Genomic DNA, 15,057 nt, shown 5'->3' on the forward strand with positions numbered 1-15,057 from the left:
ATTAAAGGAGCTGGCATGAGGAAATTCAGTTTTGATAAAAAATAATATTTATTATATTAGAAATATGAATTAAAAACATACCTCCATTTGTCTTAAAATTAGAGGTCATTTTTACAAAATGCTGTGGGAAACTAAAAAAAGCAAATAAGCATGATAGGGTGGAGTTATATATTAGCATTTTCCATTTAGCTGTGAAAGGGTACGTGTTATTGAACAAACTGGGAAATAACAGTTTGATCGACTTATAATAATATAATGTTTGTGTTACTAAAATTTGAAAACATGAAGTTTACTTTTAATTACAGTAACATGCTAATTGCAGAAATTTTAGAATATATGGATTTTTGGCTGATTTCAATGTACATGGAGATAATCCTTCCAAAATGCTCTTGGTGTCTTGAACGCCTCTCTTCCAGTGATATTATTTTGCATCCTGAATTACACCTTAACTACTCAAAATTTCTATAATCAGACCTTAGATTTTTGTCATTATGAATAACTATAACCCATATGTAATCTTAGTTTTACACTTCCCACTCTCTGATCACCACCTCTTATCTTTATGGCCTTCTTGTTCTGGTACCCTGACTCCATTTGTCCTTCCACATCACTAGGACCTAGAATCCATGAACCCATTGAATTAGTCATAGGTAGCGACTTCCCAGGTTTTGTCATTATTTTCACTGAGTATTTATTTGTGACATTTTAAATTCTGAGCTGTATACTGCCCTAGAAATAATATCTGGGCAAAAAACGCTGAATTAGAAAAAAAATTGAATTAAAAAAAATATTTATATATGTATAATATATACTTACATGCTATATTTGTATATATAATAGATATAGTGGTAAAATATACATAACATAAAATTTACCATTCTAACCAGTTTTATTTATACAATTCACTGGCATTAAGTACATTTACAGTATTGTACAACCATCACCACTATTTATCTCTAGAACTTTTTCATTATCCCAAACTGAAACCCTGTACCCATTAAACAATAACTTCCCATTTTCCCCCCTTCCCAACTCCTGATAATATATTCTCTTTGCCTTTATGAATTTGCCTCTTCTGTGTACCTGATGTAAGTGGAATCATACAGTATTTGTCCTTTTGTGTCTAGCTTATTTTACTTAGCAGAATGTTTTAAAGGTTTATTCAGGTTGTGGCCTGTATCTTTTTTTTTTTTTTCAGACAGGTTCTTGCTTTATCATCGAGGCTGAGTACCATGGTACCATCATAGCTCACTATAGCCTTGACCTTCCAGGCTCAAGTGATCCTCCCATATCAGCCTCCTGAGTAGTTGGGACTACATGCGCATGCCATCATGCCTGGCTAATTTTTGTATTTTTTATAGAGACAGGGTCTCACTATGTTGCCTAGGCTGGTCTTGAACTCCTGGGTTCAAGTGATCCTCTTTGGCCTCCCAAAGTGTTGGGATTACAGATGTGAGCCACCATGCCTGGCTGATTTAATTCATTTTTAAGGCTGAATAGTACTCCATTATATGTATATGCCACATTTTGTTTATTCATTAATTTTGATGGACATTGGGGTTGTTTGCAAACTTTTGGCTATTGTGAATAATGCTGCTATGAACATGAGAGTACAATTAGCTTTTTGATTTACTGTTTTCAGTTCTTTTGGGTATATACCTAGAACTGGAATTGCTAGATCATAGAGTAATTCTGTGTTTATTGTATGCTTTTTGAGGAGCCACCAATCTGTTTTTCTTAGCAACTGTATCATTTTACATTTCCACCGTCAATGCACAAGGGTTCAAATTTCTCCATATTGTTGTCCACACTTGTTATTAACCATTTTAAAAATAATAGCCATTCTAATGGGTACCAAGTGGTATCTCACTTATACTTTTGGTTTACATTTCCCTATCTGCAAATTTTATGTTGTATTTTCATTTAGTTCAATGTATTTTTTCATTTCATTTTTCAGACTTTTGTAACTCATGGATTATTCAGAAGTATGTTTAATTTCTAAGTGTTTGAAGATTTTCCTATTATCTTTCTGTTGCCACTTTCTAGTTTGATTCTACTATAGTCAGAGAACACATTCTGTCTGATTTCAGTTCTTTTTAAATTTGTTGAAGTTTGTTTTATGGGTCAGAGTATGGTCTGTCTTGGTGTATACTTTTGGGACCTTTGTAAAGAATGTATATTCTGTTGTCATCGGGTGGAGTGTTCTATAAATGTCAGTTAGATCTATTGGTTGATGGTGCTTTTGAATTATACTGTATCCTTGTTGATTTTCTAGAATCTGCAGAAAAGAGATCTCTTGAATTCTGCAAGTATAATTGTGATATGTCTTATTTCTTCTTTCAGTTCAATCAGTTTTTGCTACACCTACTTTATAGCTCTGTTATTTAGTACATACACAGAGTATAACTCTGTTATTTAGTACATACACATTTAAGATTGCTATGTCCTCTTGGATCATTCCTTTTATAATGAAGGTAATGTCCCTCTCTATTTGATACGGTTCTTTGCTCTGAAGTCTGTGTTTTCCCTTATTAACTTAGCCACTCCGGCTTTCTTTTGAATAATTGTCGCCTGGTATATCTTTTTCCATACTTCTATTTTCAACCTACCTATGTTGTGTTATTTGAAGTGAGTTATTTGTAGATACCACATTGTTAGGTCATATTTTAAAGTCCATTCTGCTAATCTCTTACTGTTTACATTTACATTTATAATACAATGTATAAATTTGTAATTTAATGTTGTTACTCTGTTAGGGTTTAAATCTACCATTTTATTTTTTGTTTATTCTCTATTTTTCATCTCTCTGTTTTCTTTTTTTCTACTTCTCTGGGGTTACCTAAACATTTTTTAGAATTCCATTTTGATTTATAGTGTTGTGGAGAGTATCTCTTTGTATAGCTTTTTTAGTGGCTGCACAAGGTATTGTGTTATATCCATGACTTATCACAGTATTGGTGTTGATATATTACCAGTTTGAGTAAAGTGTAGAAACCTTACCTATTTTTACATCCCTTTACCCTCTCCTGTATATAATTGTCTTAAACATTTTTCTATAAACACTTAGAATCATACTGGACAATTTAGAAAAGTCAAGAGGAAAAGGAAAGTCTATTGTATTTACCTATATTTTTTGCTTGTGCTGTGTTTGTTTTTCCTTCCTAATATTTCCAGATACCTTTTATTATATTTCCAGATACCTTTTATTATTTCCTTTTGGTTTAAGGAATTTCTTTTAGCCATTCTTTTAGAATAGATCTGCTGGTGACAGAGTCTCTTAGTTTTATTTTATCGGAGTATGTCTTGATTTCCCCTTCATTTTTTTTTTTTTTTCTCTTTTGAGACAGGGGTCTCACTCTGTCACCCAGGGTGGAGTGTAGTGGTGCAATCTCAGCTTACTGCAACCTCTGCCTCCCAGGCTCAAGTAATTCTCCCGCCTCAGCCATCGGAGTAGCTGGGACCACAGGTGCATGCCACCATGCCTGGCTAATTTTTTGTAAATTTTTGGTATAGTTGAGGTTTTGCCATGTTTCCCAGGCTGGCCTTGAACTCCTGAGCTCAGTCGATCCACCTGCCTTGGCCTCCCAAAGTGCTGGGATTACAGCCATGAGCTACTGCGCCCGGCCTTCCCCTTCATTCTTCAAGGATATTTGCAGGATCTAAAATTCCAGGTGGTCAGTTATTTTCTTTCAGCACTTGAAAAATGTTGTGCCACTTTCTTTTGACTGCCATGATTTTTTATGAGAAATCTAGGTTGAATTTTTTCCTCCTAGAGGTAATGTGTCGTTTTCTCCTCACTGCTTTCAAGATTTTGTTTTATTTTATTTTATTTTGGAGACTGAGTCTCGCTCTGTCCCCCAGACTGGAGTGCAGTGGTGCAGTCTTGATTCACTGCAACCTCTGCCTCCTGGAGGCAGATTCAAGCGATTCTCATGCCGCAGCCTCCCGAGTAGCTGGGATTATAGGTGCCCGCCACCGTGCCTGGCTAATTTTTATATTTTTAGTAGAGACAGGGTTTTGCCATGTTCGCCAGGCTGGTCTCGAACTCCTAACCTCAGGTGATCTGCCTGCCTCTGCCTCCCAAAGTGCTAGGATTACAGGTGTGAGCCACTGCACCTGGCCTTTCTTTTTTCTTTTCTTTCTTTTTTTTTTTTTCTTTGTCTAAATTTGGTTGCTGTGTCATGGTACATATTTCTTTGGGTTTATCCTGTTTAAGGTTTGCTTAGCTTCTTGAGTTTGTAGGCTTATGTCTTTTTATGAAATTTAGAAGTTTTCAGCCATTGTTTTTTCAGATATATTTCAGCCCTGCCTTCTTTTTTCTCACTTTCTAGGACTCTGGTGATGCCAGTATTGGATATTTTAGTGTAGTTTGTCCCTGAAGATGCTTTTTATTTTTGTTTTTGTTTTGTTTTGATTTTTCACTCTGTTTTTCTTTTAATGCTGTTCAGATTGGATAATTTCTATTTTTCTTTCTTCAAGGTAGCTGATTTTTACCTCCTCTGTCCCCTCTTTTCTGCTATTGAATTTGTCTGTTGAATTTTCAGTTCTAAAATTTCCATTTAGTTCTTTATATCTTCTGTTTCTTTGCCGAGACTTTGTTTCTTTACAGAGAGTTTCTGGTTTTTCATTTATTTTAAGAGTGTTTACAATTGCTGTTGAATTATTTTTCTGATGTTTGCCTTGAAATCTTTGTCATATAATGCTAAGATCACTTATCTTGGTATTAACATCTATAAGTTGTCTTTTTCATTAGAGTTAAGATTTTCCTCATTCTTAGTATGATGAGAGATTTTTTTATTGGAACTTGGACCTTTTGGGTCTTATGTTGTTAATTTCTAGGTCTTATTTAAACATATTTTAGCTGGTTTTCTTTGATATTGCTCTAGTTATAGGTGGATGCTATCTTGTTTTGGCCAGACGGAGTAGAAGTTCAGATTTCTTACTTGTCTTCTTTTGGTATACAAGGAGGGGAAGGACTCCTTGTTACTTACTGTTGAGCAGGAGGGAGGGTTCCCACTTCTACTGGACCACAGCCCACACTATTTAGCTGGGAAGGGTAGTAGTGCTCCTTACTGTTCCTCACATGGCCACCACTGACACCCAAGGGTGTGTGACCTTGTTACACTAGGCATTGGTGAACGTACTTACTCTCCACTAGACCTTCTCTGACAGTTCCCAAGTGATAAAGGAAAGAGGAGCCATGTTGCTGCTTCATAGGAGTTAATGTCCAGATTCCCTTAGTGGTCTCTACTGAGACTTTGGGAGTAAGAGATTCATTATTGCTCGGTAGATAGGAAAATCCCAACACCCTACTTGTGCTTCTCTGATACTACCCTGGTGGGGAGAGTTGGGATGCCTTGTTACAGCTTTGTGAGGGAAGAAATCTAGCTCCCCACTTGGCCTTTGTGCAGTTATAGTCTAAATGTTTTTTGTTTTGTCAGGCTGCTTCTTTTTTGATCTTTTGGCTGGGGAAAATAGGCTCCCCACCCCCCCCGCCCTCCCACCCCTAGGGCTTCTTGGTGTATTCTGGGTGGTGGGCTTTTCTGGTTCTAAGTCTGGAATGTATAAGGCAAAAAGAAATTTTGAAGTAACTCACTGTCATGCCATTCCCTGGGTTCTGATGTCCCTGCTGGCCAGCCTTTTTCTCTATACCTTTCAGAGTCTTCTTAGGTTTGTTTTCTATGTAATATCTAGGCTGTTGTACTTAGTGGAAAGAATAGAGAAAAGTACTTCTACTTCATCTTTCCAGAAGGGAAAGTACCCCCTAGTGACTTTTGATGTTTGAGCACTCTTTTATGTGCTTTATTTTTTCCCATTTATTTGAGGGTTTGGCTTTTTAAAAAATTATTGAGATACAGGACTTCTTCATATATTCTAATTACTAGTCCTTTATCAAATGTTTTGTAAATACTTTCTCTTAGTGTGGCTTGTTCATCATTTTCTTAACAGTGTCTTTTAAGGAATCAAACTTTTCTTTTATGATTATTCTTTTTTCATGTGTAAGAAAACTTGGCCTACTCCCAAATTGTAAGGACATTTTGCTGTGTTTTCTTCAAATAGCTTTATAGTTTTAAGCATGTATGTTTGTGTCTGTGATCCATCTCAGTTTAATTTTTGTATATGTTGTGATACAGATTGGGGTTCATTTTTTATATGTGGATATCCAGTTCTAATAACAATGGTTGAAGAAGATTTCTCTTTTCCTGTTGGATTGCTTTCTTTTTCTTTGTTAAGAACATCATAGAATAATTTGTACTTAATAAGATAGGTAAGGTAGAAGGCTTATGAGAGAAAAAATCATAGAAAAAATTTTAGAGCTCGAAAACCCAGTTTCAAATTTCTGCTCTACCATTTTGTGGCTATTATATTTTCAGATGTTGGTTAACTTTTTTGAGCACAAATGCCCTTATTTGTAGAATTGAAATAGTAATTATATCTAACTTACAGGGTTTGGGGGAAGTTTAAATGAGATGGCATATACTGATAATGATAAATAACTACTATCTTTTGAGTGTTTAAGATGTGTTATTTATTATTTTACTCAATATCTTTAAAATGTTAAGTCCAGGCTGGGCGCCGTGGCTCACACCTGTAATCCCAGTACTTCGGGAGGCCGAAGCAGGCGGATTGCTTGAGCTCAGGAGTTCCAAAGTTAGCCTGGGCAACATGGCGAGACCCTGTCTCTACAAAAAAACACAAAAATTAGCGAGGCATGGTAGCTCACGCCTGTAATCCCAGCTACTTGGGAGGCTGAGGTGGGAGAATCCCTTGAGTCCAGGAAGCAAAGGTTGCAGTGAGCTGAAATTGCACCATTGCACTCTAGCCTGAATGACAGAGAAAGAGCCCGTCTCAAAAAAAAAAAAAAAAAAGAAAAGAAAAAAAAAGTTCAGTCCAAAGAAGCATAGGTTAAAGCACATTCTGTTTAATAATGTGCACCTGCACAGAGGCAGGTTTCAGTGTTTTTATTCCAGATGACTATCCTGAGAAATAACATGTTCTTATTTTCATTGGTCTATAACTGCATGTTTGTTATATATCCTTTATAGGTTTGTCTGAATATTTTTTTCTTTTTCGAACTAGATAAGAAGTATGGTATTTTATTAAAAAGTATCTTGTTAAAAACTTGGCTGAAGAATGCTACCAGTCTTTTATTATTATTAATGGGTAGTTTTAATAGGGCCTGTGTATTCCTTTCGTATGGCTACTGTAACAAAGTACTACAAACTGGGTGGCTTAAAACAAAAGAAATTTATTCTCTCACAGTGCTAGAGGCCAAAAGTCTGAAATCAGTATCACTGGACTAAAATAAGGTTTTGGCAGGGCTGTGCTTTCTTCAGATTTCTCCTGGAGTATCAGTTCCTTGTCTCTTCCAAATTCTGATGGCTTTGGCATTCCTTGACTTGTGATCACATCATCTCTATCTTCAAGGCCAGAATATTCAAATCTCTCTCTTTTTCATCTTTATACAACTTTTTTTCTCTCTGTGTATAGCCTAATCTCCCTCTGTCTCCTCATGAGGATATATGTGATTGCATTTAGAAACCACCTGGATAATCCAGCATAATACTCCCGTTTTAAGATCCTTAATTACATCTGCAAAGACTGTTTTATTTTTTATTTTTTTCCATATAAGGTGACATGTACAGGGCCCATGTGTTAGGATGTGGAGAATTTTTGGAGGGACATTTTTTAGCCTACCCCAGTCTGATTATATGTTTTTACTAGGATAATCAACAAAAACAAGAAATAAAGTAAGAGCACTGTTTAGAAACGTAGCAACTTACTTTTTTTTAATATCCAAAGATATAAAAAAGCAAAAATAATCCTTCCAGTGAGTACTTTATCAACTATAAAGTAGAATAAAACTGTTAATTCTTACTAGTGTTTTTATGTGAGAGTTCTGGGCAAAGTGTCAGCAAGGACATTAAAGAGAGTATGACCCAAAACATCAAGGAGTACAAGAAGGGTAACACTTTGTGTTTTCTTTGGTGCATCTGGTTGAATATCCGTGAAAATTTTAGAAAGAACTAGATTAAAAGCTTTTATTTAAAAAAATGTTATTTGCCTTAAGTTTTAAAATTATTACATTCACCTCTTGTTTTCTACCCATCTCTTATCCCAACGTTTTACAAAGGTGCCCCTTACCGAAGCAGTAGATCCAGTGGATTTGGAAGATTACCTCATTACTCATCCTTTGGCTGTGGATTCTGGGCCTTTACGGGATTTGATTGAATTTCCTCCAGATGATATTGAAGTTGTTTATAGTCCTCGGGACTGCAGAACTCTTGTTTCAGCTGTACCTGAAGAAAGGTAAGGAGACATTGACTTATTTTTGGCTTTAGAGGAACTATAGAAAGGCTACCTTCCATTATTTTATTTAGAGCCTACTTCTTACAGCATCATCATTTCCTGTTACGCAAACAGCAATTGTAGCAACCAAATTAATGAACATCAGTGCTGTCCCGTCTAAATTACAAATGTATTTTCCTTTTTAAAATAGTGAAATGGATCCACATGTTAGAGACTGTATAAGAAGTTATACAGAAGACTGGGCAATTGTCATCAGAAAGTAAGTTATATGTTTATTACAACATTTACAAATATTGAGTAAGATTTCTAAATGGATTAAGGCAGATTCGTAATGTTTATGAGACCTGAAAATTTATTTAAACAAAATAGCTGAAGAAACAAAAGAAGAACTTTTGTGTATAGATATTTACTCCTTAGGATTTCTGTAATACTTTTACTTTCTTTGTAAAATATAATTCATGGGAAAATAGTATTTCTGTATTATTATAAATCATTAAGAGCTAGTAATGTATGATAATGATTTTGTGGTCTAATTCTTTTAGGAAATATTGGGTAGATATTGATGAATAATTTGTATTTCTCAAAAAGAATCCAGTTTAGTGAAACTTAAATAGCTAAGTTAAAATTAACAGGCAGTTTTACAGACCAAGCTATTTGAAAGGTCTCTGCTGTTTCTAACTAATATTTATAGGTCTTTGACCTCTACATCCAATCAGGTAAATATTTGTAAAAAATAATGTTTTGTTCTAGCCAAAATTTATTTTCCTAATAAACTGTGCAATAGCAAGTCAGATTAAGAAGTATAATAAAACTGATTTACACAATAATCATTTGCTAATTTGCTTAATGGAGAAGGGTCTTCATACTGAATCTTCTTAACCTTATTTGATTTTTCTGAAGGAGATATGATTGAAGTAGTGGAGAATTCTGATACGGCATTATAGTTTTCACAAATGAAATAATCTATGCAAAATAGCACTAGCAAAAGTGATATATCCATTGCTGATTGTTTTGCCCTCATGGCTGTCTTATTTCACTAGGCTTTACATTGTGCTAAATATCACTCTGGGGGATAATGCTGACATGCTTTTTAGTTTCAGTGTGACCTAATAAAAGCACAGTCTGCTGCCCTTTATATAGAAGAGCTGTTTTTATGAACTTACAATTTTGATAAGTATTCTGGTAGCCAAATTTTAGACATTACTGAAGAATACTGTTTCTCGGTCAGATAATTCAAAAGTCTTTACCTCTGTGCATATATGTTAGAAACCTATAATCAGAAATCTTAATAAAAAGGTTAGTTGTAAAATATATTGACCTCAGAATCATGGAAATCTGCTACTTCTAAGCACAGGGTTGTTAACCTTGGTTTAGGCAAGAGGATAAGAGAATTAACATTTATGGGTTTACTGTGTGCTGGGCATTTTATTGGGCACTTTGCACTCATCTCATTTAAGGTTTTAACAGATAAGGTGGCTCAGGCTCAGAGTAGTTAGGTAACTTCTCTGAGATCCCACAAACCAAAAAATAGAGTAGTCAGGATTGGAATGTAGGGGCATCAGATTCTAAAGCCCTTATTTTTTTCTATTATACTAGATATTATACATTATATGCACTGGTAAGTGGAAGACCAAAGGGAGTACTTTTGGTGAACTAGAAGTTATGAGGTATCTCTGAAACAAAGAAGATAGGTGTGATTGGAATGTAAGAGAAAACTATAGTACAGAATAATCTAAGGAGAAGATACATGCAAAAGCTTCAGTAGTGCTTTAAGCTCAGAACCAGTGAATGCAGGCAATGGAAAGGGAGACTTGGTAAATATTGGATATGTAGTTACTCTGAAACCTCTTCCACCATGTGTGCACAGTGACAGCACAGATATCTGCCCTTATTTATTTATTTATTTAGGATCAGTAATTGTGGAGGCTTAGGCTAATAGGATAGCGCCCAGGGTGAGCACATCTTGGAGGAAGAAGGATTCCTCATACCCAGAAGACTAGGTACTGGCAGACTTTGCTTGGTGGCGTGATCTGCCCTTTCCCTGCAACCACTGGATATGGGCTGGGGTAAGCAGATACAGTAGTTTAAGACAGATGTGGGGGATACAAATTAAAAAATTAAGATAGAACCCAAAATTGCCAAGTATTTGATGCAAACCAATACACTTGAAATAGAATTATCCAACTACAAATAAAAGAAGTAATAATTTAGGAAATAGTTAATGGAACACAGATTAAGATCTGTAAGCATAAAGAATACACTTACATACATGAGAATAATGTGCATGAGAAATGTGAAAGGTATTTTAACCATATAAAAATCAATTCGTTATCTTTGGAAATTAAAATTTTGATTAGTGAAAAAAGTATTACAGACTCAGCAGATGGGCTTAATGGCAGTGTGGATATGGCTGAAAAGTGAAATAGCTATAAGATGAAGCCACAAAATTCTTTTTTTTTTTTTTTTTTTGGGCTCCCCCCTTACAGAGGTCTACGAGCCATGCGATAAACTTTTCTTTTTTTTCTTTTTCTTTTTTTTTTTATTATACTTTAAGTTCTAGGGTACATGTGCACAACTTGCAGGTTTGTTACATATGTATACATGTGCCATGTTGGTGTGCTGCACCCATTAACTCATCATTTATATTAGGTATATCTCCTAATGCTATCCCTCCCCCTCCCCCCACCCCACAACAGGCCCCTGTGTGTGATGTTCCCCTTCCTGTCTCCACATGTTCTCATTGTTCAGTTCTCACCTGTGAGTGAGAACATGCGGTGTTTGGTTTTTTGTCCTTGCGATAGTTTGCTGAGAATGATGGTTTCCAGCTTCATCCATGTCCCTACAAAGGACATGAACTCATCCTTTTTTATGGCTGCATAGTATTCCATGGTGTATATGTGCCACATTTTCTTAATCCAGTCTATCATTGATGGACATTTGGGTTGGTTCCAAGTCTTTGCTATTGTGAATAGCACCGCAGTAAACATACGTGTGCATGTGTCTTTATAGCAGCATGATTTATAATCCTTTGAGTATATACCCAGTAATGGGATGGCTGGGTCAAATAGTATTTCTAGTTCTAGATCCCTGAGGAATCGCCACACTGTCTTCCACAGTGGTTGAACTAGTTTACAGTCCCACCAACACTGTAAAAGTGTTCCTATTTCTCCACATCCTCTCCAGCACCTGTTGTTTCCTGACTTTTTAATGATCGCCATTCTAACTGGTGTGAGATGGTGTCTCATTGTGGTTTTGATTTGCATTTCTCTGATGGCCAGTGATGATGAGCATTTTTTCATGTGTCTGTTGGCTGCATAAATGTCTTCTTTTGAGAAGTGTCTGTTCATATCCTTTGCCCACTTTTTGATAGGGTTGTTTGTTTTTTCTTGTAAATTTGTTTAAGTTCTTTGTAGATTCTGGATATTAGCCCTTTGTCAGATGAGTAGATTGCAAAAATTTTCTCCCATTCTGTAGGTTGCCTGTTCACTCTGATGGTAGTTTCTTTTGCTGTGCAGAAGCTCTTTAGTTTAATTAGATCCCATTTGTCAATTTTGGAAGCCACGAAATTCTTCCACGATTCAGCACAGTATGATAAAGGGACACAAAAGTACTTCATTTATTTATTTATTCAGTTAGTGTTTATTGAGAGTCTTATATGTACCAGGCACTATACTAAAGACTGATGATACAGCAGTGAACGAAACCAACTCTCTACCCTCATGTAGTTTATATTCTAGTGGGAGATGAGATTGTCAATAGACAATAAACCAACACAGGTAAATATAGACTAAATATGATCTAGGTGATTCAGTGGAGAAAAAAGTAGGATGAAGTGGATAGAGAGGGCCAAGAAGAGGGACAAATATTTTTATTTTATTATTTATTTTGGTTTCTATTTAGTTATTTACTTGGGACAAGGTCTCTCTCTGTTACCTTGAATTCCTGGCCTCAAGCCATCCTCTTACTTCAGCCTCCCCAAGTGTTGGGATTACAGGTGTGAGCCACCATGCTCGACCTTCTGTTTTATATAATTAATCAGAGGAAGCCTTACTGATAAGGTGATTTTGAGCAGAGACCTGAAGGAAGTGAGCCCTGTGAATATCTGGGGGAAGAATGTTATTAGGCAGAGGGAAGAGCAATACATGCTAAGGCTCCATATTGAAAGCATGCTAGAAATGTTCAAGGAACAAAGAGTAAAGAGGACAGTGTGGCTGGAACTGTAAATGAGAGTGAGAATGCTTAGAAACAAGTCAGAAAAATGGTGATGTGTGTGGGGTTGAATGGGTAATTATTAGAGCCTTATCATAGCAACAGATTAGAGGACAGGATGACATAGAAGAGAGTATTGATCATGAATCATTCTTTGCTTTCTTGAATTTCATATCGTCAATTTTTTTAGTATAGAATTCAGTAGCATTCTGATTTATCAGAGCAGCTTACGTATGCAGCTTTACAAATTAAGACACTTGAAACATTCCATTAAAGATTAAGATATCTGCTTCTAAGTAATAACTTTCATGTTACTATATTGAGTGTCTTTAGTTCTTTCAGAGAAAATACTTTCTTTTGCGATTATGCAGTGATGTTAATATCATGTAATTGCTATTTTAATAGCTTTAGCAACAAGACTGGATGCGAGTAATTCATATCAAATGTGATTCTTTACTGTCTCATAAATTGGGTGATAGCAAGAACTATACCATCTTGTGAACATTATTGTTTTGCTTCAACTAAAATATTCCTTCAGTTTGGCTCTATGAAGTGTTGAATCACGAACAATAATTGCTTTTTGATCCGCTCATATTTGATGTTCTTGGGTATTAGGTTGTTATTGGATTGTTAAGAAAGAAGCTTGCATTAATTTAAGAGTTGTTTTTAGCTAACTGTGTATATATGTAATGTTAATATATATATGTACACAGTGATGGTGTAGATTTTGCTGTTTTTCATTTTACAAGTCTGCAGCTTTAGGTTAAGATCTTTTATAGATAACGAAAGATAGCAAAAAATTTCTTGGCTACTTGAAATTTTAAGATTCAGTGCTTTATATGTATATAACCTTTTAAAATTTATATTATTCTTAATTCAGTATATATTTTCTATTTCTCATTTTATTCTTTAACCCAAGTTACTGGCTTCCCAAGTTTTCTTTTTACTGACCAATTCTCTGAATTGAAAGTACAGCTTAATTTATATACACATGATTGGCATGGAAAGAAGGAAAATATGATTTGCTTTTGGAAACTCATACTCTACTCCTTAGCTGGGTTAAAGGAACATTGAATAGAAATTTTCTTTAACCTAAATTGCTAGAATAGATTCTTATTACATAAAGAAATAATGCAGAAAACACTTGGCTTATTACATAATGATGCCCAAAAAGTGAAAAAATTCCTAAGTTTGTTAGTTGATATTTATTTAACTTTTTTTCTTTAATAGATATCATAAATTGGGAACAGGATTTAATCCCAATACGTTAGATAAACAGAAAGAAAGGCAAAAAGGTTTGCCAAAACAAGTTTTTGAATCTGATGAAGCTCCAGATGGCAACAACTACCAGGATGATCAAGTAATACTTTTATTCTTAAATAACTATAAGAAGTTATTTAAAAATAGTTGTCAATTTATTAATTAATATATTTATATTTAATGTTTTGCATGACAGGATGACCTTAAAAGACGTTCAATGTCAATAGATGATACCCCAAGGGGTAGCTGGGCCTGTAGTATCTTTGACTTGAAAAATTCACTTCCTGATGCTTTGCTTCCCAATTTACTTGATCGAACTCCAAATGAAGAAATAGACCGTCAGAATGATGACCAAAGGAAATCAAACCGTCACAAAGAACTTTTTGCTTTGCATCCATCACCAGATGAGGTATAGATGTTTGCATATAAAGAAGCAAATGATTATTAAAATTGATCTTTTGGGATTATGATTGATATATAGTATTACAAAATGTAGGGGATAAAGCAACTGAAACAGCTGTAATTTTTATAAATGAATACATTTTATACTAGTGAATTTACTATTCTTAATGAGTAAGTTATAATCAAATGACTTCTGTCTGTGGATAAATAGGTCATTCTTCTCTATGTTCTATTGTGAAGACTAAAAGTGTTAGATTAGTAAAGTAAGTTCTTAAAAAGATAAAATTAAAGAGTTGGAATATGATAAGCATATTCATTTTGGTGTTGCTTTTCAATTTGTAGGAAGAACCAATAGAACGGCTTAGTGTTCCTGATATACCCAAAGAACATTTTGGTCAAAGACTTCTTGTAAAATGCTTATCACTCAAGTGAGTATTTATTTCTTTTACTTACAACTTTTATTTTCCAGGATAAAATTTTAGTAGTGGTGTAACAAAATCTGAGTAGATTTTATAGTTGCATTTGTGTCCTTTTGAGAAGTATTGTTCTACATGTCATTTTAAATACTATTCAGCATTCGAACGTATATATGAAGCTGAGCCTACTGTGCTAAGCCTAACGTATTTATGAAGCTAAGCCTACTGTGTAGCAAACATAAAGTCAACTTTTAAATTCTGTATATCATTTTAAGTGCTATTCAGCATTCAAACCTATGTATGAAGCTAATCCTACTGTTCTAAGCCTAAGATATATATGAAGCTAAGTCTGCCATATAACAAATATAAAATCAAAGAGTTGATTTTACAGTAGGCTTTGATTTTTGAAGATTTTGAAATATGTATTTTTTCCTTCTTTAAAAAACTCAGATCTGATTTC

The 15,057-nt window shown here is 34.8% G+C and overlaps 1 protein-coding gene across 12 annotated transcripts in view; it reads left to right on the forward strand.

The window, feature by feature from the left end:
- DOCK7 (dedicator of cytokinesis 7) overlaps window positions 1-15,057 on the forward strand; it is a 232,910-nt gene that overhangs the window by 25,800 nt on the left and 192,053 nt on the right. For all 12 annotated transcript variants that reach the window (XM_055091843.2, XM_063600783.1, XM_034966435.3 and 9 more), the window contains exons 3-7: window positions 8,135-8,310; window positions 8,501-8,569; window positions 13,750-13,879; window positions 13,976-14,188; window positions 14,524-14,609. In XM_055091843.2, coding sequence (XP_054947818.1) covers window positions 8,135-8,310; window positions 8,501-8,569; window positions 13,750-13,879; window positions 13,976-14,188; window positions 14,524-14,609 — 674 coding nt within the window. The remainder of the gene's footprint in view (window positions 1-8,134; window positions 8,311-8,500; window positions 8,570-13,749; window positions 13,880-13,975; window positions 14,189-14,523; window positions 14,610-15,057) is intronic.

The sequence above is a fragment of the Pan paniscus genome, chromosome 1 (genome assembly GCF_029289425.2).
Source record: "Pan paniscus chromosome 1, NHGRI_mPanPan1-v2.0_pri, whole genome shotgun sequence".
NCBI lineage: Eukaryota > Metazoa > Chordata > Mammalia > Primates > Hominidae > Pan > Pan paniscus.